Source organism: Galeopterus variegatus, unplaced genomic scaffold, assembly GCF_000696425.1.
Source record: "Galeopterus variegatus unplaced genomic scaffold, G_variegatus-3.0.2 Scaffold4052, whole genome shotgun sequence".
Taxonomy (NCBI): Eukaryota; Metazoa; Chordata; class Mammalia; order Dermoptera; family Cynocephalidae; genus Galeopterus; species Galeopterus variegatus.
The window spans coordinates 92,194-117,774 of NW_007730163.1; the positions used below are offsets into that span (position 1 = coordinate 92,194).

Consider the following 25,581-nt stretch of genomic DNA (forward strand, 5'->3'; position numbering starts at 1 on the left):
TAAACCCCCCCCTTAAAATTTTAAGGGGGGAGGGCTTTTTTTACATTTTTCCCCCCAAAAAAAAAAAAAAAAAAAAAAAAAAAAAAATTACAACAAATAAAGTAATGTCCAGGCATAGATTGTCACAAGACAATTTTATCAAACATGTAAAGAATTAACAGCAATTGTACACAATTTCATCCAGAATGTAGAAGAGGGAATCACTTCCCTACTCGATTTATGAGTTCAGGATTACCATGATACCAAAACTAGACAAAGACATTAACAAAAAAGAAAGGTAACACTAAATCCCACATGAAAAAGAGACAAAAAGGGATATTTGAGGGATAGAAGGCTGTTTTCATTATTCACAATCCAATCAATGTAACTCTATTTTTTTATTTTTGACTAACACCTTTTAAACCCACTATACACTCTTCCTATTTGGCCCATCTGGGCAAGCTTATAATAAAGCTCATTCACTCCCTTCAATACCAGCTGGAAGTTCAAACCACTACAAGGTACCCTCACTACAGCCCACCTGGTAACCACCATAGCACACCAATAATCCCTCCCTGCTCTCTCAAGCCACTTTTGACTAGCTTGATAAGTCTACCCTATTTCCCAGAAATCCTCATGATGTAAGAAACATTCTCATAACACTTCTGCATACATCCTCCTCCTCCACTTCCAAGCCAAATGTTGGGTGATGTTCTAGCTAGTTCCAGTGGAGTGATCACACGTACGAATTGCTAAAAATGTTATGAGGATGAATATATAAGATCCCTAGTTTACATAATAAACCACACACAAAAAATTCCCGTTGTGAATGTTCATTAAGAGGAAATTCATGAACATTGATCTTTTCCAATTATTTCACTGACTACTCTAAGGACAAAAACAAAACCCAAAACCACATTATTGTTATCCTTATTTTTTTACTTCATAAATTTCCAATATTCTTACTATATTTCTATTTTCCCTTCTTGTAAATCAAGGTACATACCATGAATCGTGGAACTTAGGAAAAAGGCATGTAGAAATATAGTAATATGGTACATATTCATCAACAGGGATGCAGGTTTTAGGGTCTCAGAATCAGAACATGCACTGGTATGGGCTTTTCATTATACCCACCTAAGTGTCCCATGGCAGAGTGCAGAGAGAATAACCCAAGTGCAAAGAATGAGTATGTTTCCCAGATTGTATGATATTAGGCTCTACAATGGAAAACAATTGTTATAGATCCTTCAACCTTAAAAGCCTGATGGTGTACTTAAGTTTTTGTTATAAACTATCCTGCTGAGATGAAATAAAACTATGTTGGTAGAAGGAACATGATTCATTCAGTTACAAGAAAAGATTAAATTTTATTAAAACATGAGACCTAAAATACATTCTGAATAAAATAGAAAAGTCTAATGCCAGAAATTAAATATGAATCCTACTCAAGAATATGTTATTCTGGTTCTGATTAAACTCTCCTCTCTGATAACAGCTCTCTTCAATTCCAAGAATAAGACTAATTTTTCATCAGTCATTGCTATACAGTAAGCTAGTGAATTCAACCAAGGTGGTGTCCACCATTGCCCCTGCATTATTTCCACTACATACTCAGTCACTAGTAATCAATTAGTTTCTCCCCATAAAAATCCCAGTCTCATAAAGTCTTGGTCTGCTCTATAAGGGTACTTCAAAAAGCCATGGAAAGATTAGTGTTATCTTTGAGCTTCATTTTTCCATGAACTTTTTGAAGTAGCCTTGAACCATCTTTTGGTATGATTCCTTTTCTATAACTCTCGTTGGTCCTGTGTGGAGAAGGGTGCCCTAAATGTAAATAAGCATGACTTGACATTATTCACAGCCCCTCCCAAATGCTAATTCAGACAATATTTAAAGGGCAGTGTCACTATCATACTAGGAACTTGGATAGAAATGATCTTCACCTAATAAAGTAAGCCCTTTCCTCATATTGATTCTTTCCCTGAGAGCACAATGAAAGGCCTGTAAAGATGCATAATATCTAGATTTCAAACTCCAGTTGGAAAGTCATAAATAGTAGTCTTTTCAAGAAACATCAAATAATAGAATAGTTTATATCCTGAAAATAACTGGCCATTGCAAGCATCCTTGCAATTTCATATATATATCATGAATTTTAAGTTTGTCTTATAGTTATTCTGTAGTATGTGATACATAAGGTTTAGCTTGAATTAGTTCATTACTCCTCATATAAATTCTCTGATGTGGAGTATTAAGAATTGGATAAAATTTATCACATCATGTTTGTGATGGTTCTGGGATGATTTTTTGGGAAGCTTTTGGGGTCTTTCCACATTCACTACATTTGTCTGTTTTTTCTCCAGTGTAATTCCTCTCATAACTCCAAAATTAATATTTGACAAAAGACCTTACACTACATTCACTGCATATGTGAGGTTGTTAGGCAGTATGAATTATCCAATATTCTAGTTTTGATCCTTGTGAAAAAGCCTTAGCATGTATATATTATGTCTGCACGGCTGCATGAAAGACATGTATTTTGATGCCTAGTGAGTTGAGTCCTGCAAAAAGCCTCTGCCACATACATAACAGTTCATATATGATTTTTCTTCAGTATGAACCCACTGATATAGATTAATGCTTGACCTCGTTTGCCACACTCCTTCCACTTGTAAGGTTTCTCTCAAGTATGAACAATCTGATGTTGTGCAAGGTGTGAATTTTGACTGAAGAACTTGCCACATTTATTACATTTGTAAGGTTTCTCTCCAGTATGGGTTATATTGTGTCTATTGAGATGTGAACGCTGATAAAATGACTTGCCACATTCACTACATTTGAAAGGTTTGTCACCAGTATGGATTATGTGATGTCTGGTGAGATTTGAACGCACACTAAATGCTTTGCCACACTGATCACATTTGTAAGGTTTCTCCCCAGTATGAATTCTCCAATGAAGTGCAAGGTATGAATTGCGACTGAAAACCTTGCCACATTCATTACACTTGTAAGGTTTCTCTCCAGTATGGATCACCTGATGGTTAGTAAGTGTTGATCTCACACTAAAGGCTTTGCCACACTCATTACACTTGTAAGGTTTCTCTTCAGTATAAATTCTCCATTGTTGTTCAAGATCTAAATTGTGATTGAAGAACTTGCCACATTCACTCCACAGGTAAGGTTTTCCTCTAGTATGGATTATCCGATGGTTTGTAAGGCTTGAAGACACTCTGAAGGCTTTACCACACTCATTACACTTGTAAGGTTTCTCTCCAGTATGAATTCTCCGATGAAGTACAAGGTGTGAGTTGCGACTGAAGACCTTGCCACACTCATTACACTTGTAAGGTTTTTTTCCAGTATGGATTACCTGATGGTTAGTGAGTGTTGATCGCACACTAAAGGCTTTGCCACATTCATTACACTTGTAAGGTTTCTCTCCAGTATGAATTCTCCGATGGTTTGCAAGGTGTGATTTTTGACTGCAGATCTTGCCACAAATATCACATTTATATGGCTGATCGCTGGTATGATTTATCTGATATATAGTGAAGTGCGAGCCATAATTAAAAACATAAGGTTTTCCCTGATGAGCTTTCTGTTCTTGCATGAGTAATGAAGAATAGATACAATCATTCCCATATTTATTAATAATGTGGCTTTTAACACTAGAAGAAATATGTTGAAGTGGTAAAACTGAGGAAACACTGCTGACAGATTTCTCACCCTGACTATACTCAGGAATTTTCTCTTCAGTTTGAAATAGCCGCAGTTCAGGCAGATAGGACTGAAAGCTTAACACAAGCTGATTATTAATGGGTTTGTTTCCTGTATCCCTTCTATCATATTGATTGCCTCTACCAGTAAAATTTTCTTTCTGGATCACTGGCATTCCTCCATATATATCATGCTTGACTTCCCTGAGGCAAAAATCTTCAGTGTCACAGTTTTCAAGTCTTTCCAACATCACTGTTTGAAATACCTCTCCTGTATTACTTTTCCCTTCTGGTGGTAATTCCTTGATCACACATTTAGGAGTGATATCTACAAGACATAACAGGTTTCCAATTAATTACAGATGATAAAGCAATATTTGATATTGAAACAGATAATATTACCCAAAAAGTAATTCTTACAGGAATAGAATTATGAAACTTCACAACCATAATCTTCAATCTTTAGGAATAAAAAAGGAACAGAATTCTTCAATAAAGAATTATAATTACACAGATAAAATAGACTTTGAGCCAAGGAAAGTAAAAAATATATACATACAAGGATGGTCATTATATAATGATAAAGGGATCAATTCAACAAGAGGATATAACAATTCTAAATATATAAGGACCCAATTCTGGAGCACCCAACTGTATAAAGCAATTGCTATTGGATCTAATGGAAGAGATAGACTCCAACATAATAGTAGCTGGGGACTTTATAACCCACTTTCAGCAAACGACAGATAATCCAGACAGAAAATTAACCAGCAAACATCAGAAGTAATCTCTACTCTAGGCCCACTGGACCTAATGAACATATACAGATCATCCAACAGCTGCACAATACACATTTTTCTCAGCTGCAAATGGAACATTCTCTAGAACAGACCACACAGTCGGTCACAAAACAAGCCTCAACAATTTAAAAAAGCTGAAATAATATCAATTACCTTGTCCAATCAAAGTGGAATAAAACTAGAAATCAACAACAAAAGGGAAAATAGAAACTGTACAAAGACATGGAAATTAAATGGTATGGTTCTAAACAACAACAGGCCAAAGAAGAAATTTAAAAAGATTTCAAAATTCCTGGAGACAAATGAAAATGAAAACACAACATACAAGAACCTAGATACAATAAAAGCAGTTCTAAGAGGGAAGTTTACAGCAATAAATGCCTACATTGGAAAAAAAGGGCAGACTTCAAATAACCTAACATTATACCTCAAGGGACTAGAAAAACAGGAAAAAACCATACCCCAAATCAGTAAAACAAGAAAAAGAGCAAAGACCAGAGCAGAAATAAATGAATTACAGATTTAAAAAACAATACAATGGATCAATGAAACAGAGTTGGTTTTTCAAACACAGAAACAAAATCAATAAATCTTTAGCTAGACTAATGAAGAAAAAAAGAGAGAAGACTCAAATAAATGAAATCGGAAATGAAAAAGGAGACATTACAATTGATACCACAGAAATACAAAGGATCATAAGAGACTACTACAAACAACTATATGTGAATACACTGGAAAACCTAGAAGAAATAGATAAATCCCTGGACACATACAACTTACCAAGGTTGAAGATCTTGAAAACCTAAACAGACCAATAACAAATAATGAGATTGAAGCAGTAATAAAAAGTCTCCCCACAAAGAAAACCCCAGGACCATTCACTGTCAAATTCTACTAAACATTTAAAGAAGAACTAATGCCTATTCTTCTCAAATTCTTCCAAAAAATTGAACAGGAGGAAACACTTCCAAACTCATTCTATGAGGTCAGTATTACCCTCATACCCAAATCAGAAAAAGACAAAAGTAAAAAAAAGAAACACCCTCCACCGGAAATACAGATCAACATCCCTGATGAACACAGATGCAAAGATCCTCAACAACATACTAGCAAACACAATCCAACAACACATTAAAAAGATCATTCACCATGATCAAGTGGGATTTATCCAAGGGATGCAATGATGGTTCAACACATATGAATCAATAAACATGATACATCACATCAACAGAATAAAGGAATAAAACCATATAATCATTTCAATAGACGCAGAAAAAACATTTGATAAAATCCAACACCCCTTTATGATAAAAGCACAACAAACTAGGTATAGAAGGAATGTACCTCAACACAATACAGGACATATATGACAAACCTACAGCTAAAATACTAAATGGACAAAAATTGGACATTTTTCCTCTAAGACCTGGAAACAAGCAAGGATGGCCACTTTCCCCACTCTTATTCAACACAGTACTAGAAGTTCTAGCCAACACAATAGACCAAGATAAACCAATAAAGGACACCCAAATTGGAAAGCAAGAAGTCAAACTATCCATATTTGCAGATGACATGATCATATACATACAAAACCCTAAAAACACCACCAAAAAATTACTAGAATAAATGAATTCAGTTTAGCGGCAGGATACAAAACCAACATAAAAATCAACAGCCTTCCTAGATGTCAATAACAAAATAGCCAAAAAAGAAATCAAGAAAGTAATCACATTCACAATAGCTATGAAAAAAATGAAATACTTAGGAGTAAATTTAACCAAGGAGGTGAAAGACCTCTACAATAAAAACTAAAACATTGGTCACAAAAATCGAAGACGACACAAATAAATGGAAAGTATCCCATACTCATGAGTTGGAAGAATTAACATCATCAAAATGTCTATAATACCCAAAGTGATCTACACATTCAAAGCAATTCTTATCAAAACACAAACGACATTCTTCACAGAAACAGAAAATCATCTTTAAATTTATATGGAACCACAAAGATCCCATATAGCTAAAGCAATCTCAAACAAGAAAAAACTGGAAGCATCACATTTCCTGAGTTCAAAATATACTATAAAGCTGTAGTAGCCAAAACAGCATGGTACTGGCATAAACATACACAAATAGACCAATGGAACAGAATAGAGAGCCCAGAAACATTCCCAAGCACTGACAGCCAAATGATTTTCAAAAAAGGTACCAAGAATATACAGTGGGGAAAGGACAGCCTCTTCAATAAATGGTGCTAGGGAAACTGGATGTCCACATGCAGAAGACTTAAATCAGACCCCTACCTCTCACCATACAGAAAAATCAACTCAAAATGAATTAAAGACTTAAATTTAAGAACTGAATCTATGAAACTACTAGAAGAAAACAGGGGAAATGCTACACAAATTGGCAGTGCTTTTTTGAGCAAGACTACAGAGGCACAGGCAACCAAAGCAAAAATACACAAATGGGACTACATTAAACTAAAAAGCTTCCACATAGCAAGGGACACTGTCATCAAAGTGAAGAGACAATCTACAGAATAGGAGAACGTGTTTCCAAACTACATATCAGACAAGTGGCTAATGTCCAGAATATGTAAAGAACTCAACTCAACAGCAAAAAACCCAACTAACCCAATTTAAAAACAGATAAAGGATACTTCTCAAAAGAAGACATGAAAACAGCCAACAAGCACATGAAAAAATGCTCAACATCACTAATCGGGGAAACGCAAATCAAAACCACAAGATATCCCACCCCAGTTAGACTAGGTATTACCAAGAAGACAAAAAATAACAAATGCTGGTGAGGATGTGAAGAAAAAGAGAACCCTCCTACATTTTTGGTGAGAATATAAATTGGTACAGCCATTGTGGAAAACAGTATGGAGGTTCATCAGAGAACAAAAAATAGATGTACCTTACAACCCAGCTCTCCCCCTACTGGGTATATACCCAAAGGAAATGAAATCAATATATCAAAAGACACCTGTACTGCCATGTTCGTCACAGCACTATTCACAAGAGCCAAGAGATGGAATCAATCTAAATACCCATCAATGAATGAATGGATACAAAAACTGTGGTATAAATACACAATGGAATACTTAATTCAGCTATAAAAAGAAATAATATCATTTGTAGCAACATGGATAGAACTGGAAAATATGTTAAGTGAAGTAAGTCAGGTACAGAGAGACAATACTGCATAGTCTTACTCATATATGGAATCTAAAAAAAAGTGGTTTTCAGAGAAGTAGAGAGTAGAATAATGGTTGCCAGATACTGGGAGGGGAGGAAAGCAGGAAGGATAAGGGGTAGCTAACAGGTACAAAACTGTGCTATTTACCCTAAGTGAATCACTGTGCAGTCATATGCACATACTGGAACAACACACTGTACCACACAAAAATATAAATTGAAAAAAAATAAAAACTGGAAAACAAAGTCAAAAAATCACAATTATGATTTCAACCCAACAGCTATGTAACAGGCAATCATTAGAGCAATTCTCTATATACGGATACATCACCTTTTAATTATCTACTTCACTGGACATGAAATACATGTAATAGTGTTTGTACTTAGAAAATTTATTAACTTAAGGTCAGAGGAAACATTATATGGAACAAATTGAAAAATAAAAACATACGAAGTATAACACAGACTATATGGTCTGAATATTTGCATTGGCCAAAATTCATATGCTGAGGTCCTATTCTGCAATGGGATGTTACTGTAAGTGGATCCTTTGGGAGCTAATGACATCATGAGACTGGAGCACTCATGAATAGGATTAGTGTCCTTATAAGAAGAGATACTAGAGAGCTGGTTTCCTTGAGCTCTTTCCACCACATCAGGACACAGAAAAAAGACAACTGGAGTAAACCAGGAAGAAAGCTCTCACCAGGAACTGATTCATATGGCACCTTGATCTTGGACCACCCAGCCTCCATATGCATGAGAAATGAGTTTCTGTGGTTTAATACTCTCACTCTATGGTATCTTTCATGGCTGGTTCAAGTGACTGAGATATGAAAATGATCATATCACTAACATGACAGAAGGTTGATAAATCTTAACAAATTTAGAATCTTTACCACAAAACTTGCAATATTCTAAGCCATTTGACAGCACTAATTTGTTTTAAAAACCTTGAGGTAAATTATCATTATTTCTCAAAGAAGGACAGCAGGCCCACATTATTTCTAACCCCAATCTAAAAAGCAAGTAAACAGGAGACACACATTTGATCCTGGACCTACAGGCTCAGGAAACATGTTCTTAAACATGATTGTCCACCTAGGCAGTACAGAAAACAACAGATCACAATGAATTAAAGTAGCATAGAAATAAATACTTCAAGGCAGCTACAAGAGCACATCTGTGTTGCTAGTAGTTTTACTCAGCCATCCCTCATAGATAATGATATCTGAGTCATAACCCCCTGTACATATTAATTAAAGCAGTGTCCTGAGAAAAATGTTCATTGAATGAGTGGAGGTCTTTTGAGGGGTGAAGGGGTCCTGTGAAAATTGGGGCGCTCAGAAGTACAAAATTAATATGCCTGGAAGTGACAGTGCAGTCCATCAGCTCTAGGTACCATGTCAGGAAAGGTCAGAACAGAGTAGAAAAGCAAAATTAGAATGTAGGGAGTTATGGGCATGAGGGAGCAGACTTTGTACTTACAAATCTGTGAGAATATAATTGTACTAGGGAAGTTATAATTCTGACCTTGGAAGAAAAGAGGAACTGATTTATAGCAAGCAGCATAATACTGACTGACTAAAATATTAAATACATGTTTTTAAAAAATTGAACAATTTCAGCATATTAAAATTTTGAAGATAAGTCGTCTTCTTTGTTATATAAAACGATAGTCTCTTTTGCTGGTACCTTTATTTAATTGAAATCACACTACTGAACCTCTTAACAAATCTCTGGCATAAGAGAGACATGAGGAGTGACATCACCAAGATGGCAGATTAGGAAACTCCAGGTCCTTATTATCTCACAGAAACACCGAGTAACAACAATATATTGTCCAAAGGCCTTTCGGACCTAGAAACTCTAGAAACCAGTAAAGAAGCTGCAGGAACCAAATGAACACGTAACCAATAAAAATTTGAATCAAAAAGGGCAAGAAAGTTTGTGGCAAATTGCTCACCTTTGCCCTACCCCATCCCCAGAACAGTGTAGTGAAATCTAGATGAAGCTTGCCAATTCCGGATTCCTCCACTGAGACAGAAGAAAAAAGTGAAACTTGCACCTTTAGACAAAAGAAAATGAAAACACAACATACCAAAACTTAAGGAATGCAGCAAAGATGATGCTGAGAGAAATTTATAGCTATAAATGCTTACTTTTATATAAAAGATCTGAAATCAACAACCTAACCTTATACATCAATGAAGTAGCAAAGGAAGAACAAATGCAACACAAAGATAGCAGGAGAAAGGAAATAAGATTAGAGAAAAGGCAAATGACACACAGAATAGAAAAGTACTAGAGAAAACCTCAAAATTAACAGTTCTTACTTTAAAAGGATAAAAAAAAAAAAACTGAAAAAATCTTAGCTAACAGAAACCTTGACTAAGAGAAAGACTCCAATAACTAAAATCAGAAATGGGAGAGGAGACACTATAACCGATCCAATACAAACAAAAAAGATCTTAAGAGAACAGTATTGAACAACTGCCCAACAACAAATATGATGACCAAAAAGAAATGAATAATTTTCTAGAAACACACAAATTACCAAGACTTAAGCACAAACAGAAATAGAAACAATAAAGTAAAAAAAACAAGGGAGATTGAATAAGTCCTCAAGAGGCTCTCAATAAAAAAAAGTGCTGAACCAGATGCCTTCAGTGGAGAATTTTACCAATCATTTCAAGAAGAATTAAAACCAATCCTCCTGGGCCGGCCTGTGGCTCACTCGGGAGAGTGCGGTGCTGATAACACCAAGGCCACGGGTTCGGATCCCATATAGGGATGGCCGGTTCGCTCACTGGCTGAGCGTGGTGCTGACAACACCAAGTCAAGGGTTAAGATCCCCTTACCAGTCATCTTTTTTAAAAAAATAAATAAAAATAAATAAATAAATAAATAAAACCAATCCTTCTCGGGCCGACCCCGTGGCACACTCGGAGAGTGTGGCGCTTGGGAGCACAGCAGCGCTCCCGCTGCTGGTTCGGATCCTATATGGGATGGCCGGTGCGCTCACTGGCTGAGTGCGGTGCGAGCGACACCAAGCCAAGGGTTGCAATCCCCTTACCGGTCACAACAAAGACAAAAAACAAAAACAAAAACAAAAACCAATCCTCCTCAAAACTCCCCAAAATACTGAGGAGGAGGGAACATTTTCACTCTCACAAAGACAAAAAACAAAAACAAAAACAAAAACCAATCCTCCTCAAAACTCCCCAAAATACTGAGGAGGAGGGAACATTTTCACTCTCATTTTAAGAGGCAGCATTAACCTTGAGAGCAAAGCCAGACAAAAATACAAGAAAACTAACAGACAAATATCCCAGATGAATATGACCCAAGACACAACAAAATACTGGCAAACAGAATTCAAAAGCAAATTTAAGAGGATCATACACCATGGTCACATGGGATTTATTCCTGGAATGCAAGAACTGTACAACTTACAAGTATTCAATCCATGCAGTACTCCACACTAAGGGAATGAAGAAAGAAAAACAATCTCAGGTGAAACAAAAAAAAGCGTTTTAAAAAAGTCAACACACTAAGGAATCTAACTTATAATAATGGCTATATATAAAAAGTGCACAACTAACATCACATTCAATGTTGAAAGAGTAAAGCTTTTTTTCTAACACCAACAACACAAGATCAACAGGACAGCATCAGGAGGTGGGTTAACAGGGACCAGGTGAACTTTACAGGAAATTCAGATGGAAAGAAAGAGAACAAAACATTTTTCATGTGTTAACTCAAGAATAAAATTTCCAGAACTTCAAAATTATGCAGAAAATACAGGTGATATAGACAAAAGTGGAGAAGTCCATGAAGTACAAGAAATGGGCTAAGTTCCCTGTAAAATACTATGAGATATTGAAACATTGAGTATATCAAGATGGACATGATGAATGTAGACAGGGGAATAATTATTAGAACATAGCAATGGTTCCAAGAAAGAAAAAGTAAAATTTAAACAAAACCCAACAAATCATGTTCAGAAACTGAAAACAGTTGCTTATTCTAGTACTCTGGAGTAGGCTCTGAGGAGAGGGAGATCCTCTTGCAGATGTGTTTTATAATAACTGTTGAATGGGGTGTTTGGGTATGGGTTCCAGACAGATGCAGTAGTGTAATCTCTGTGCAGGTACTTGGGCCAAATTCAGTGTTGGAATTACGTGTGAGTATCCCTATGGCCTAGTTCCTGGGGCACCTAATAATTCCTTGCTGAGGTTGGTGATATTATGTTGGTTCACCAGGACTTGGGCAAGCTCTTGAATTCTTGGGGGAAGTGCCTCGGAACCCTGTCGCTCTTTGGCTATGGTAGGTGCCCTTTGGCAGGCCTGCTGGCACTCTAGCTAGCTCCCCATGACCTTGATAGGGGCACTGGGGTATCCTGGTACTCCTCAATTTGAACGGATGACCCTGGGTGGGTTTTCTTTTTTCTTTCCTACAGGCAGAGGACCTTCCTGCAACCTTGCTTCCCCTGGTTGGGGGATCGGTTGGCAGTGATAGGGAATTTTCTTCCTTGCTCTATTTGAGTGTCCTGGGTTTCTCTATTCTTGGAGGGTTCTGAAATGTCCACCAACAGATGACTAGATAAAGAAATTGTGTTATATATACACAGTGGAATACTACTCAGCCATAACAAAGAATGAAATTCTGTGATTTGCTGCAACATGGATGATCCTGGAGAAAATTATGTTAAGTGAAATGACCCAGACACAAAAAGAGAAATACCTGCATGTCCTCACTCATAAGTGGCTGCTAAGAAAGAAGGAAGGAAGGAAGGAAGGAGGCAGGGAGGGAGGAAGGAAGGAAAGATCACAATAATATGTTGATCTTTCAGAGGAGAGAACAAATCTATGGTTACCAGAGATAGGAGAGGGAGATGGGGGTGGAGAAAGACTGGGTAAGGGGCATAAAGAATAATTATGATTTGTAATAATGAACATGCTAATAATATTGATTTGATCAACACATGTTGTACACACGTGATGGTAGTCAACATTGTACCCCCTAAATTATGTATAATCAATCATGCTTTAATTTAAAAAAAATTGAAAACATAATATAGAAAATGTAATTTCCCTTAAATAACAAATTATGGCAAGTCCATTTAATGGTACTTCTGGAATTAAGGCAGTAAGTTAATAAAAAAAGTACATTCTGAGATATCAAAAATTCCCAGTTTAAACAGTGTAATAAATTTAATTGACAAAAGCGTACTTTAATAGTAGGTGCTAAGTTAAGTGAAACAAAAATAAAAGGAATAATTAAGACTTTTAAAAAAAAGTTCTGAAGTTTGTGCAATTCTAAAGAAACTCCTGCTGAGCCATAACCTCTGCACTAAAGAAGGAAATCTTCTAAAATATATAAATCAATAGCCATTTCCTAATAACAATTTCACACACTGCAGATATAAAACAAAGAATACTAAGAGTATCATAAAAAATATGGAACTGATGATTAAATAAATAAAAAACGAGTTCATTTATAATACATGGAAATGTACAAGATGAAATCTGCAGGGGCTTAAACAAATGATGGTAGACTTAAAAAGGGAGGCATCATTCAGGTGAGATATGCTCCCCATGTAGAAACGGTGATCAAATAGTGGAACTGTGTGTCCACTGTCTACAGTTCTGAAGAACTATATTCTGAATTCAGAAGATTCAACCTAATCCTATGTTACACGCAAGTGATGAGAGACCTAGTTAATTAGTGGGGACACACACACACACACACACACACCTCTGCCCTCAGTTTCTGACACAGAGCCCCTAAAACCCTTGTAGATAGGGGCACTAGGAGAATTTTATTTTTATTTTAACATTTGGTCTTTGACTCTGTCCTGATACAGAGCCCCTAATCCCTTGAAATTTCCTGGGTGACAGAAGCATCTTCTGTTCTAACAAGCCAACTTTTGGTGGGCTCCTGGGGAAAACCAGACCATGATTAGAAGCTTGGAATGTCCAGCTCCCTCTCCCCATCCTCCAGGAAGGAGAGATGAACTGGACACTGAGTTAACAATCTATGATGACTACAAGATGAAGGCTCCATAAAAATGCCAAAATTAAGTTCAGAGAGCTTCTGGATTTCTGAACACATGGAGGGTGGCATGCCCAAAATGGATGTGAAAGCTCCATGCCTGTCCCCACATACCTTGCCCTATGCATCTCATTTTGCTATTCACCTGTATCATTTCAAATATCCTTTATAATAAACTGGTAAAGGCAGTATTTCCCTGAGTTCTGTGTATCCATCCCATCAAGTTAATTAAACCTGAGGAGGGGTCAGTGGGCCATAAGTATAGGTGACAACCTGCTACTTGCAATTGGTGTCTTAAGTGGGGGGCACTCTTGTGAAATTGAGACCTTAACCTGTAGGACTTAACTCTAACTGCAAGTAGAGAGTATCAGAATTGAATTGAATTATAGGACGCTTAGTTGATGTGGACCAGAGAATTGGCTGTTGGTGCAAAGAAATTCTCACATATTATGGCGACCAGAAGTGAAGCATTCTCACATGCCTTGAGGGGTATGTGAGAGTAGGGAGACCACTTTGTCTTTTTCCTGTCTCAAACACATCTGAATAAGTAGAGAAAGTATGAAACAGTTCCATGCAGTTTCTGGGACACTAGATGGAAAGTAAGAAACACTGTTTTCCTATCTTTCAAGTACAGGAAACAGGAACCTGAATAGCTAAAGGCATCAGGACTATAGAGGCCTCAGCACTGATCTATACAGAGAACTGAGCATCAGATGGAATCAGAGACACAAGAAGACATCACAAGGGACAGAGACCCCTTTCAGTCTTCCTCATGCCACACAGTCAAGGGATGATACAGTTCAAAGAAGCCAGACAACAGAGTGCTGTCTATCATAATAAAGACTTTGCCTTTGTTTTTGTTTGAGCTGCAGCACCACCAGAGAGCAAACAGATAAACTATTACATGTCTGAAGAATAGAGTAATAAGTGGAGAAAAAAAAATTCCTTTCAAGCTCACAGGAAATAAACTTTGTTGTGTCATAGAACTCTCCCATTAGCAGAGTTTCTCAATTATTTAATGGTGCACATCTGAGCTCTTACCTGTGTTCTCACCTTTGATACATTCCCACCCTTTAGGGTTTTTTGCTATTGTCACTTGGTTCTGCATCGTCCAAGGCTCTATCCCGTGCTCCAACATGAAAATCATATTCAGGTCAGGAAGAGAGTTTCCTGCTTACAAGAGGGAAGAAACATGCTATGCAATGGCATTCCTAGAATCCCAACTGTTGTTTAAGTGAGAAGGACATTATACATAGATCTACAAAAATATTTCAGAAATCCAACTACTAAATGACTCCTTCTGAATGCTTAGGAAACACTGTAATATGCAGAACCACTAAGTTAAAAGCACAGGGGCAGAAAACAAGGAATTGGATACTTTAAAAGTCTGCCATAAGGTTTGCTGCATACTGAAGCTCTGGAACCACTCAATGATATATAATGAAGGGGCATAACATGAAGAAAGGTGATGGTTAAAATTGAGATGTAGCACTGTGAATCTTTTCATTATTGGGTCAACCCAGGTTCAATCTCAAACAATGCTCAGGGTCCTAAAAGGCACACAAGGGGAAATTTAAAGATACACAAGTGCAGACCCCAACTTCTGGAAGGAAGTTATCCTCACCCAGGGAGACCAGGTTCCTGTAGTTCTCCAACATCACGTCCCTGTATAAAGCCCTCTGAGCAGGGTCCAGGCATTTCCACTCCTCTTGAGAGAATTCTATGGCCACATCCCTGAATGTCAACTGTCCCTAAAATGAAAAACACATTTCACCAAAGGCAGATGGGGAAAGTTTTTATCTTAACACAAAAGAAGAGAGAGTTGTAAGGATTGATTTGATTGTAGTGAGTGTTATGACAGATTCGCGTTAGGTATTCTTGAGCACATTACCATCTCCCTAATTGTGTTTTATTATACTCTTCCATAAGAGGTTATGATATCCTCTTAATCAGTGTGGATTTCTCATTTTTGTGAATATAAGAAACATACAAATAAAAAAATCAACATATGGTTATCTACAGAGAAGTGCTAGGTGTTATGTTTGACTAACCAAGTAATATTTAGTGTCTAAATGAGGGAGAATATGTGTGAAGTCTTCAGAGATGACAACATCCACAGTGGCTTTAAAGAAATAAGAAGAATCTAAAAACTGTGATGATGATAGCAATAGTAATGACTGAAGTTTTTGAACACTTTCCATGGGCTAAGTATTATTCTAAATGCTTTACAAGTAATAACTCATATAACATAGCAGCCCACGGGACCAAAATCTGTTCCCATCTTCCTACGGGACAACTGTGTCACAGACACTCTAAGAAACTTGCCTCAGGTCAAACAGTTAATGGCAGAGCCAGCACCTGAACCCAGGTATCTGGAAATCAGAGTGAACCTAAAGAATAAAACAATTAAGTAACAGATACAAAAAGTTGATAGGTGGTTATCTAATGAAGAAAACTTGAAACAAGTTCAAGAATAACAACATGGAATTGTATGAAAGGTCTTTGTAAACTCACCTACACATAGATGCACGTAATACATTACTATTCTTACTATTATCTCATTAATGTGAGTGTAGGACAAATTGAAGGCCTTAAAAAGTATTTAACATATAATTTCAACTGTTAAAAATATAAATCTTATTTCAAATAATGTGTCTGATAAAAACCATGGGCTTGTACATCCATGCACTCATGCACATACATCACATATACACATTTTAACACTTACTAAATGAAATAAGAGGCATTGTCTCTCGATGACATATATTTAAAGGATTTTTTTCATCATCTTTTTTGCTTATGTGCATTTCAGCATATTTGGGACAATTAAAATGTATAAACTGTATTTAATTTAGTTTATGAACATTATTGTATAATAAGGTATTAAAAAATGGTACAAGGAGCTGAGAGACAGCCCCCTCTGCCCAGATGCAGGCAACAAGCAGAGTACACCCAGACTCTTAAGGCAGGAGCTGAGGGCAGTATCCCCAGGAGCACACTGAGAACACCACTTCTGCATGGTGGTCCACCCACAGTCACCACCACAGCCAAGGCTGCTGCAAAAGCAGTAGATACCACAGTGATAGCCATAACTACCATGCAGGTGGCCCGACAGACACTCAACTATATTGACACAAGGAAAGTCACGAAAAGAGACCAGAAAAAGAAGAGAATGTCTCTTTCCTCAAAGCCCATTCCAGAGTAACAGAAGAAACAACCGCTCTACCAGATGACCAGACATCAACATAGAGATACTAGAAATACAAAAACCCAAGAAAATATGACACCACCAAAAGAACATAGTCATTCTCAAACACAAGACCCTATAGAGCAGGAAACCTTTGAAATTACTGAAAAGGAATTCCAAGCAACAATCTTAAGGAAACTCACTGAGACAGGAGAAGACTCAGACAACACAATGAAACAAGAAAAAAAAATACAGGACACGAAGGAGGAAATTTACAAAGAGATTAATACCTTAAAAAAGAATGTAGCATTTTAATATAGGTGTTTAAAAGTATAAATTTTCCTCTAAGCACTGTATGAGCCCTGCATCCTATAAAGTTTAATATGTTGTGCTTTGATTTTTATCTCAAAGTACTCTCTAATTTACCTGTGATATTTCTTTTCACCCATTGTTTATTTAGGAGAGTGTTGTTTAATTTCTAGTCATCTGTGAATTTTCTAAATTTCCTTCTCTTATTGTGGTCAGAGAACATTTTTTTTTTTTAAAAAGGACCACCTCAAAAAATAATAAAAAATGTAATAATTGTTGTTATAATGATTACAAAAATAATATTTTAGAAAGCTCTAAACACATTTCATACACATTATTGGTGTTAGAAATTTTCACTTAAAGATGGCATGTTAACACATATGCTAACTTTGGCTCTACTGAAAAGCTGAACAAACAATAAAATGTTCAACAATAAAATGTCAACATATTTACTGAGTTCCTATTTATTTATTTTATTTATTTATTTTTTTCCTTTTTGTCGTGTCCGGCAACGGATCGCAACCCTCAGTGTTGCGCCCGTACCGGACCGGGACCGGCAACGGGATCGCAACCCTCGGTGTTGCTCCCACACCTCACTCAACCAGTGAGCGGGAACCAGTCTGTATGTGGGATCCGAACCCTCGGTGGGAGCACCACCGCACTCCCAAGCGGCGCACTGTAGCAGTGCGCCACCGGGCCAGCCCCTGAGTTCCTATTTAGGATAAGGCACAGTGCTAGGTTCTATGGAGGGACTCAAAGACGGGTAAAACAGTTCTGGATCTTAAGAAAGTACTAACAACTATATAAATTAATATAGCATAACCTAAAATATGATTAAGTAATACAGGTTTTTAGAAACAAATTTTTCCCAGTTAAAAGTCTGGACATAGCTTTGCAAAGAAAGCCTCACAAAGAAATGGCCTTACAGTATAGATTGAGATAAAATTTATACTCCAAATAAAAGCATCTATATAAAAGTTAAAAAAATAAAAGTACAACATTTAAAAAAAATAGAAACTTGAATTCCAATCTTCAAAAACACAGATACCATTATATACATTAAGATTTAGATATTTAGGCATTAACAAAAGCCCAATAAAATTTAGTTTATTCTACTAACAAAATCATGATACATGATTAGAAAATTTATTAGTATCATATATTACCTTAACATATTAAGGTCTAAAAAAATATATATTTCAGTGGTACATACTTTAAGAAATTATTAGATAATTAAAAATCATTTCAAAAAGCAAATTAAAAAGAAAAACTGATATTAAGCAAGAACATTTCACCAAATATCATGATCAGCAGTAAATACTGGACAAATTTCCTCTAAATTAAGGCAGAGAAAAGGGGGCTGGCCAGGGCTGCAGCCAATCACAACTGCGCAGAATGCCTGAGCAGAAAGCAGAGGCAGAGGGAAAAGTTGGAAAATAAATGGTGGAGGGAAAGAGAGTGCTGTGCATTGATTGAATTGTGTCCCCCGAGGTTCATGTATTGGAAGCTTAATTCCCACTGTAACTATTGAGCGTGGAAAATCCTACTATGGTAATTGAAAAGTGGGGCCTTAAAAAAGTTATTAGATTGTAGGACTGTGCAGTAGTGAATGGACTAATAATGGGGGTCAGAGGTGTGGTTCTCAGGGCTTTAAAAGCAGAGTGAATGAGAAGGTTGATTTCTTGCTCTCTCTGCTCCACCATTTTCTGCCATGTGAGACCCCCCCCACACACACTGCTGTAGAGCCACCACCACCACATCACTAGATGTGTTCCCTGGACTTTGGACTTCCTAGTCTCTGAAACTGTAAGCAATAACTTTCATTTTCTTTATAAATTACCCAGTTCCATGTATTTTGTTCTAAGCAACAAGACAAGGACTAATACAAAGAGTGAAGAGCTGGATTTGTTAAAACTAAAAGATGACATGATTGCAACCTAGGAAAAAGGTTTGTATATAGGACTAATAGTAATATAATGAAAGCAATCTTCCTTTTATTTTTTAGAAAAGAATTTTTTTTGGCAGCTGGCCAGTATGGGGATCCAAACCCATGACCTAGGTGTTATAAGGCTGCACTCTAACCAACTGAGCTAACCAGCCAGCCCCCAATCTTCCTTCTTTAATAGTACTCACTGGAAGATAACACACACAGGCACTCGGAAAACTCACCATTTCTCTTGGAAAACATACCATGGCACCTAATTAAAAGGTATTTTTACACTTATGTAAGAAATAATACAACTGTACTGAAGAAGCGATGTCAGCAAGACAGAGAAACAGGAAGCCACAAACCGTACTTCCCCCAGGGAGACATGTATTCAACCACAATACACAAACCAACTGTCTTTGTGAAAAACCCATAAACCATCTATGAGGGTACTGCACCCCCAGAGAACTGGGAAGCCAACCCCATGGAAGCCCAGTAGGAAAATTTGTGGGACCCACTCACCAGAGCCTCTGCCCTGGCATGACACGATGTCCCAGTGAAAAAATTACCAACTAACAGTTCTCCAGGAGAAGGGAAAATATGGAAACATCTACTCAACATTCTGACTTTTCAGGGGACAGGATAAGGGACTGGTTTCTGTCTTGCTTGAACAAAAACACTGAAAGTACCAGGGTGCCAGGTGCAGTAGGGGCCAAGGAAACAGGATCAACATAAAGCACCATCTGCAGTAACACAGGCAGACACTAGGTGGAGATCCACACCACAGCTTACAATGGCACCAGAGAGGATGTAGGTTCACAGTCGGAAACCAGGGAAGCTCCTGAGTAGAAACTGGCAAACCTCGTCAGTCAGGAGATTACAAACAAAAGCCTATAAGTGACACATCCTCAGAAAAGGTTTGACAGGTCTCCAGAATCTCTACCTGTCTGACTGGAGAGTGTCCTCCCTGAGTGAAGCCAGACACCAACAACTGGGAGAGCTGGGTGACTTTTGAAATGCTCAAGTCACAACAAAAGATAACAAGACATGCAAAGAGATAAGGAAACATGGCCCATACAAAGAAATAAATAGCTACAAAGTGACACTAAAGGAAGAGAGATATATGAATTATCAGACAAAAAAATTTAAAATCAGAGTCATAAGGATGCTCAATAATTTAAAAAAAGCACATATAGACAACTTCAGGGAATCAAGAAAACAATGCTATTGAACACTGAGCTTGATTTCATATATTAAAATGGATAATGGAATAAACAATCCTCTATAAATGATGTCTGTGGCTGAACTGTCCATTCCATTCCCAATACATTAAAATATGGAGTAAAAATACAGTGACCCACTCTAATTTATTATAAAACCAGGCAAAACAGACTTTTCCTTATTCATCTTCTTTTCCAATCTTTAGCAGGCATTTGTGCACATCAGTGCATGACTTCCACGTGCAGCTTCTCTAATCCTGGTCAACAGAGGGCTGATGGTGCATCCAGATGTGGTCCCTAAACACGCCCTGCTGCCCAACAGCACTGGCCCACACCCTGTCTCCAATCTATGCTTGGGAGTGAAACCCTTTCAGGACCATGCCTCATAGAGCCTCTTCACAAGTTCATGTCACTGGGTCACTGTAAGATGGAACCTAAGTGGAGATGAGAGGGACTGAGGGAAGGCATGGGTGAGTGTGAGCAAACATGTCAGGCAGGAAACTTCAGAGTCAGAGAAGATCAGCAACTTTAATGCCCACATGTCAGAAAAGGAGACACAGAACAATCAACTGAGAAGATCACGTTACCTGAGTGAGAGCCATTCCTGACTCCTTTTCTTTTCCCTTGCTCCTCTTCTGGCCTTCTTCCTCATGTGACATGAGTCTTTACAAATCAATCCTGAATGTTAAACATATGCCGTTTAACGATTAGAATCAACACACCCCCCTCCTGTGCCACAACCACACACACAAGGAAGACCCTGTCATGTGGAAAAACGGTTGTCTGCTGCCAACTGCACCAGGAAGGGAAGCAGCGACAATAAACTCCTATAAGGAAGACCAAGAAGTGAGTTTTTGACCCCTTTCTTCAGTACTCGTTCCTCTCCTGGTGAAGCCCACATACACATACACTGCAGCAGTGGGGAGCTGGACTAGACTGAGCTCACCTTCAGGGCACAGATCCGGTCCTGACCCAACCCCATGCACAGCACAGTCCCCCTCACCCCTTGATGAATCCTCAGCTCTCAAAAATAGGGGACACAGGGCCTTGGTGTTATGCTGGATACAGATTAGAATAATCTGGTCACTGTAAATATTATTGAGGCTAGGCTCCAACCTGACTATGTCAATGGGAATGTCTGCTAAGAGGGAGTAAGAGATGTATCTGCAAAATGCCTCAGTACTCTAACGTGAAGCCAGGGTTTAGCACCACTCAGAGGGACAAGCTCAGACACCTCCCACCTTCTGGCCCTGCTCTCCCCTTGGGGCCTTGTTGTCACCAGTATCCAGACAGAGGGAGGCAAAGCAGGAGAAAAAAACACAAAGAGCAGGCAATATGGATCAGAGGTGGGGGTGAGGGTGTTCCTGATTCGAATGTTAAGGTGGGGGATGTCACAGAACAAAGATCTGAGGAAGGAAAGGTGTTCGCCACCTGCAGCCAAGGGGCCAGACAGTTTTAGGAAGAGGGACAGCCCCAGTAAAGACCGTGAGGCAGGAGCAAACTTAGCCCCAGGAAAAGGGCAGAGGCCTGTGTGGCTGGAGCAGAGTGAGGAGGACACAAGCAGGTGATGAGGTCAGAGGCACTGCGGGAAGCATGTCAGGCCGGGCCATGGTCTCCAAACCTTTCCCTCCCCCATGTCAAGAGAATTTTGGAAGCCAAGTATTTCCTCACTGCTGTTAAGTAAACAGGTTAATTTTTTCTTTACCTTATAAATTAAAAACACCTTATAAACAATGTATATTTTAAATATATGTCGAGACGTGCAGCTCAGCCTCAGCAAACAGAGGGTCACCCTTACCTGAGATGTGAAGGACTGCAGGGGGGATGTGTTTGGAGGAAATCAGAAGTCACTTTTGGACATACACAGATGGAGATGCCTGTAAGATGTCCCAGCAGAGTTTAGGGCAAAACTGGACATAGGATTCTAGAATTCAAGAGGGAGGTCTCCAGGGGAAATGGAGGCATACAGGTGGTGTTTAAAGCCATGAGAGGAGATAATATGGAAAGGCGGTGGGTGTAGACAGCGACGAGAAGAAGCTTAAGGACTATGCCAAGGGACACTCCCACATTCAGAAAACAGGGTTCAGGAGACAGCAGAAGAGGAACCTGGCAAGATATTATGGAGAAGACAAGAAAATTAAAACAAATAGATTTTTAAAGGTTAGTGGAATGTCCTCAAAGCCAAGAAAAAAAAAGAGTGATCAACTGTGCAACATGCTGCTGACAGAGAAAAAAAGAATAGAACAAGAAACAAAATATTGGATTTAGAAATGAGAGGCCACTGATGACTCTGAAAAAGGATCAGGGAAAGCTAGATTTAAAAGTGAGAACTGAAGGCAAGAAATGAAGCTTTTGGTGTACTGTGATGTTAAATGGAGCATCGAAGAGGGGTAGTTACTACAGGGGGAGATGTGGTTAACAGAGTACTTTTGTTTTAAAGATGAAAGAACGGAAGAAAAAAAGGCGTTATTATGCACGTGTGTTTTAATGGACAATACCTCCATCTGGGTACACTGATCAAAATAATTGGGTAGGAGCAAAAATTGATGGCACACTGGAGGAAGGATGTCATACCGTTCTGAGACTGTGAGTGGGGTGGCAAGTGGTGCACAGTTGCAGAGTCAGCAACAGCCAGGATCAGGGAGAGGCCGTTCCCAGTCAGTACAGACTAGAGAACACAGGCCTTGAGAAAGGTGGGTGGGGCAGTTGTAGGTCTCTTCTCTTTACTGTTGATAGGAAAAAACTAAACTGTTTACACTACTCTCACACTCAACACAGAATACTTCACCTCTAGTCACCAAAATGTGTGTGGTTTTTCCCACCAGTTCTCCCAGCTGATGTCCTACAATTTAACTCAATTCTAATACTATCTACACCTCGAGTTAGAATCAGATCCCATAAGTTAAGGGCTCAGTCCCACAAGGCTTCACGCCACCTCAGAGGTTAATCACAAGTAGTAGTTTTCACTTATACTTCTGACTAACAAGGTAAAAATCCTGGTTACCACAGCCCCCTCCTCATGTACAAACAATTTGCTAGGACTACTCTTCTATCAGGCTGTTCATCAGTATCCTTCATAATACCCTTTGTAACAAATTGGTAAATCTAAGTAGTGTTTCCCTGAGTTCTGTGAGCCACTCTAAAAAAATAATCAAACCTGAGGAGGAGGTCCTAGAAATCCCTGATTTATAACCAGTCAGTCAGTCGGTCACAGTTCCAACCTGGCACTTGTGGAATCTGATGTGGGATGACACTCTTGTAGGACTGAGCCATCAAACTGTCCAAATAGAAAGTGTCAGAATTGAGTTCAATTATAGGATACCCAGCTGGTGTCTGAAGGAGAGCTGGTTGTTAGTGGGCACAAATCCCTACACATTTTGGTGACCAGGGGTGAAGTATTACATATTGAGTGTTTATTGTTGTAGTAGATTTAAAAGTAGGAAAACCACTTTGGTTTTACTATCTCATACACTTCTCTACACACTACTCTATCCCAGAAAAAGGGAAAAGGGTGACACACAACTCAATAGGTCAAGCCACTGCCCTCTGGCTGAATAAGAATTGCAAATGTAAGCTAGGCTTTGGTGCCAAGAATTATACAAAGCACATACCTTATAGACAGGACTTTTGCAATTCTCATTCTCATCTGTATAATTTTAACAAAGATATTTTAATATTGTTAGATTATAAAGACAGAAATCAATATATTATGACTTAATTATCATATCCAATCAACTCATCACTCATCTTAACCCAGGTCCCCGTCTTTCTCCATTACTATGTGTTCTGCCCCTCCCATTCTGCACACATCTCTCATTCTCACCTTCTCTCTCTAGCTTTTTTTTTTCTTCTCATGTCTTTTCACCCTGGGTTTCTGCTGCTCATTTTATGCCCCTCTCCTCTATTCCACTTCTTCCATCTGTTCTGCCCCATTCTCGAAACTTGTTTCACCTCATGTTGCTCCTTCTCCCAATCTTTTGATTGTCCCCAATCTCCATGTATTTCTGCCACTTTCTTCCCCCATCTCTACTCCCCTTGCTCTCCCTGTTAAATTCTCTCCTCCCTGTTACACTCCCCTCGTCCCCACTCTCTGGTACTCCACATCCCTAGGCTTCCTCCATGCTGTGGCTCTCCCTCTGCTCCCCTTATCACCAGTTGTCCCCTCTTGTCCCAGCACCAGGTTGCTCTGTCTGCTGTAACTGCAAATTGTTTATCCTCTCCTCCCACTCTCTGTCTGAAGGGTCTCCTCTTTTGCCCCCTCCCTATTTTGCTGTCCTTTATCTCTCTAGAGATCGAGCTTTCCTCTAAATTTCTCTAGTTGCTTTTCTCTCCCTGCCACTTCTGGGCTTCTTTCACTCTCATCGTCTCTGCAAAGCCGTCACCTTCCCCTATTTTGCCACCTGTTTATGGGCCTCCCACATTCTTTTTATTTCTTTCTTAGTTTTCCGATTTCCTCTCAGTTGCTCTGTCCTGCTTCCTCCTGATCCCCTTTCCCCACACATTTAGAGGGAGGGAGATGGAATAAGCCGCCCGTCTCTCAGAAGAGCACATTTTCCAGCGGGGTGGAATTTGGGATGGAACAACACTGGATGTCACAAGCCAGGCCCAAGTCACCTCCCACAAGGCGGGGTCGGGAGAAGGTTGACTGCGAAGAGGCCTGGGGAGCAGAAGGGCCCGGCCCAAGGAGGACAAGGGAGGGCGTGGATTAGGAGAGTGGTGGGGTCGGCAGCAGCCCAGCTCCGGGGAGAGGACGCGGCCTCTCCTGAACGGGGGCTGCCGGCGCTGCCCTCCAGGGGCCGAGAAGGGGCGACGGTTGGGGGACCGGAAGGGCGTGAATGCACCTCGGGGGTGAGGACTTCACAAGGCGAGGGGCGGGCGGAGAGATCAGTAAAAGCTTTTAAGCATGAAAGCAGTGCGGAAGGAGGTGTCTACTTCGCCCGAAGTAAGAAAGACCAAGGACAGGACCAGCCTCAGAGATTTTAACACAAAGAGAAGAGACTCCCAGGCTCTCACGGCGACGTGCGAATTTACCTTGGGTGGAAGGGGCGGTGCAGGGATTTTAAGGTCCTTAGCGACCCCCAGACACAGGGTATGGAAGATACTGGGAAACTCACGGGCCCCAGGGTGACCGTCTCTCCACGCGACCTGCTTCCGTGTGTTCAGAAAACTGCGCGCGCAGG

General features: G+C 39.0%; 1 protein-coding gene across 1 annotated transcript; it reads right to left on the bottom strand.

Moving 5' to 3' along the window:
* Window positions 1-119: 119 nt before the first annotated feature.
* LOC103602211 (zinc finger protein 347-like) lies at window positions 120-25,581 on the bottom strand. The gene is given in 6 exon segments (XM_008586625.1): window positions 120-2,632; window positions 2,635-4,026; window positions 14,800-14,928; window positions 15,383-15,509; window positions 20,989-21,079; window positions 25,433-25,581. Coding segments are annotated over 5 exon segments (1,824 nt in total). The 5' UTR covers window positions 21,061-21,079; window positions 25,433-25,581; the 3' UTR covers window positions 120-2,528.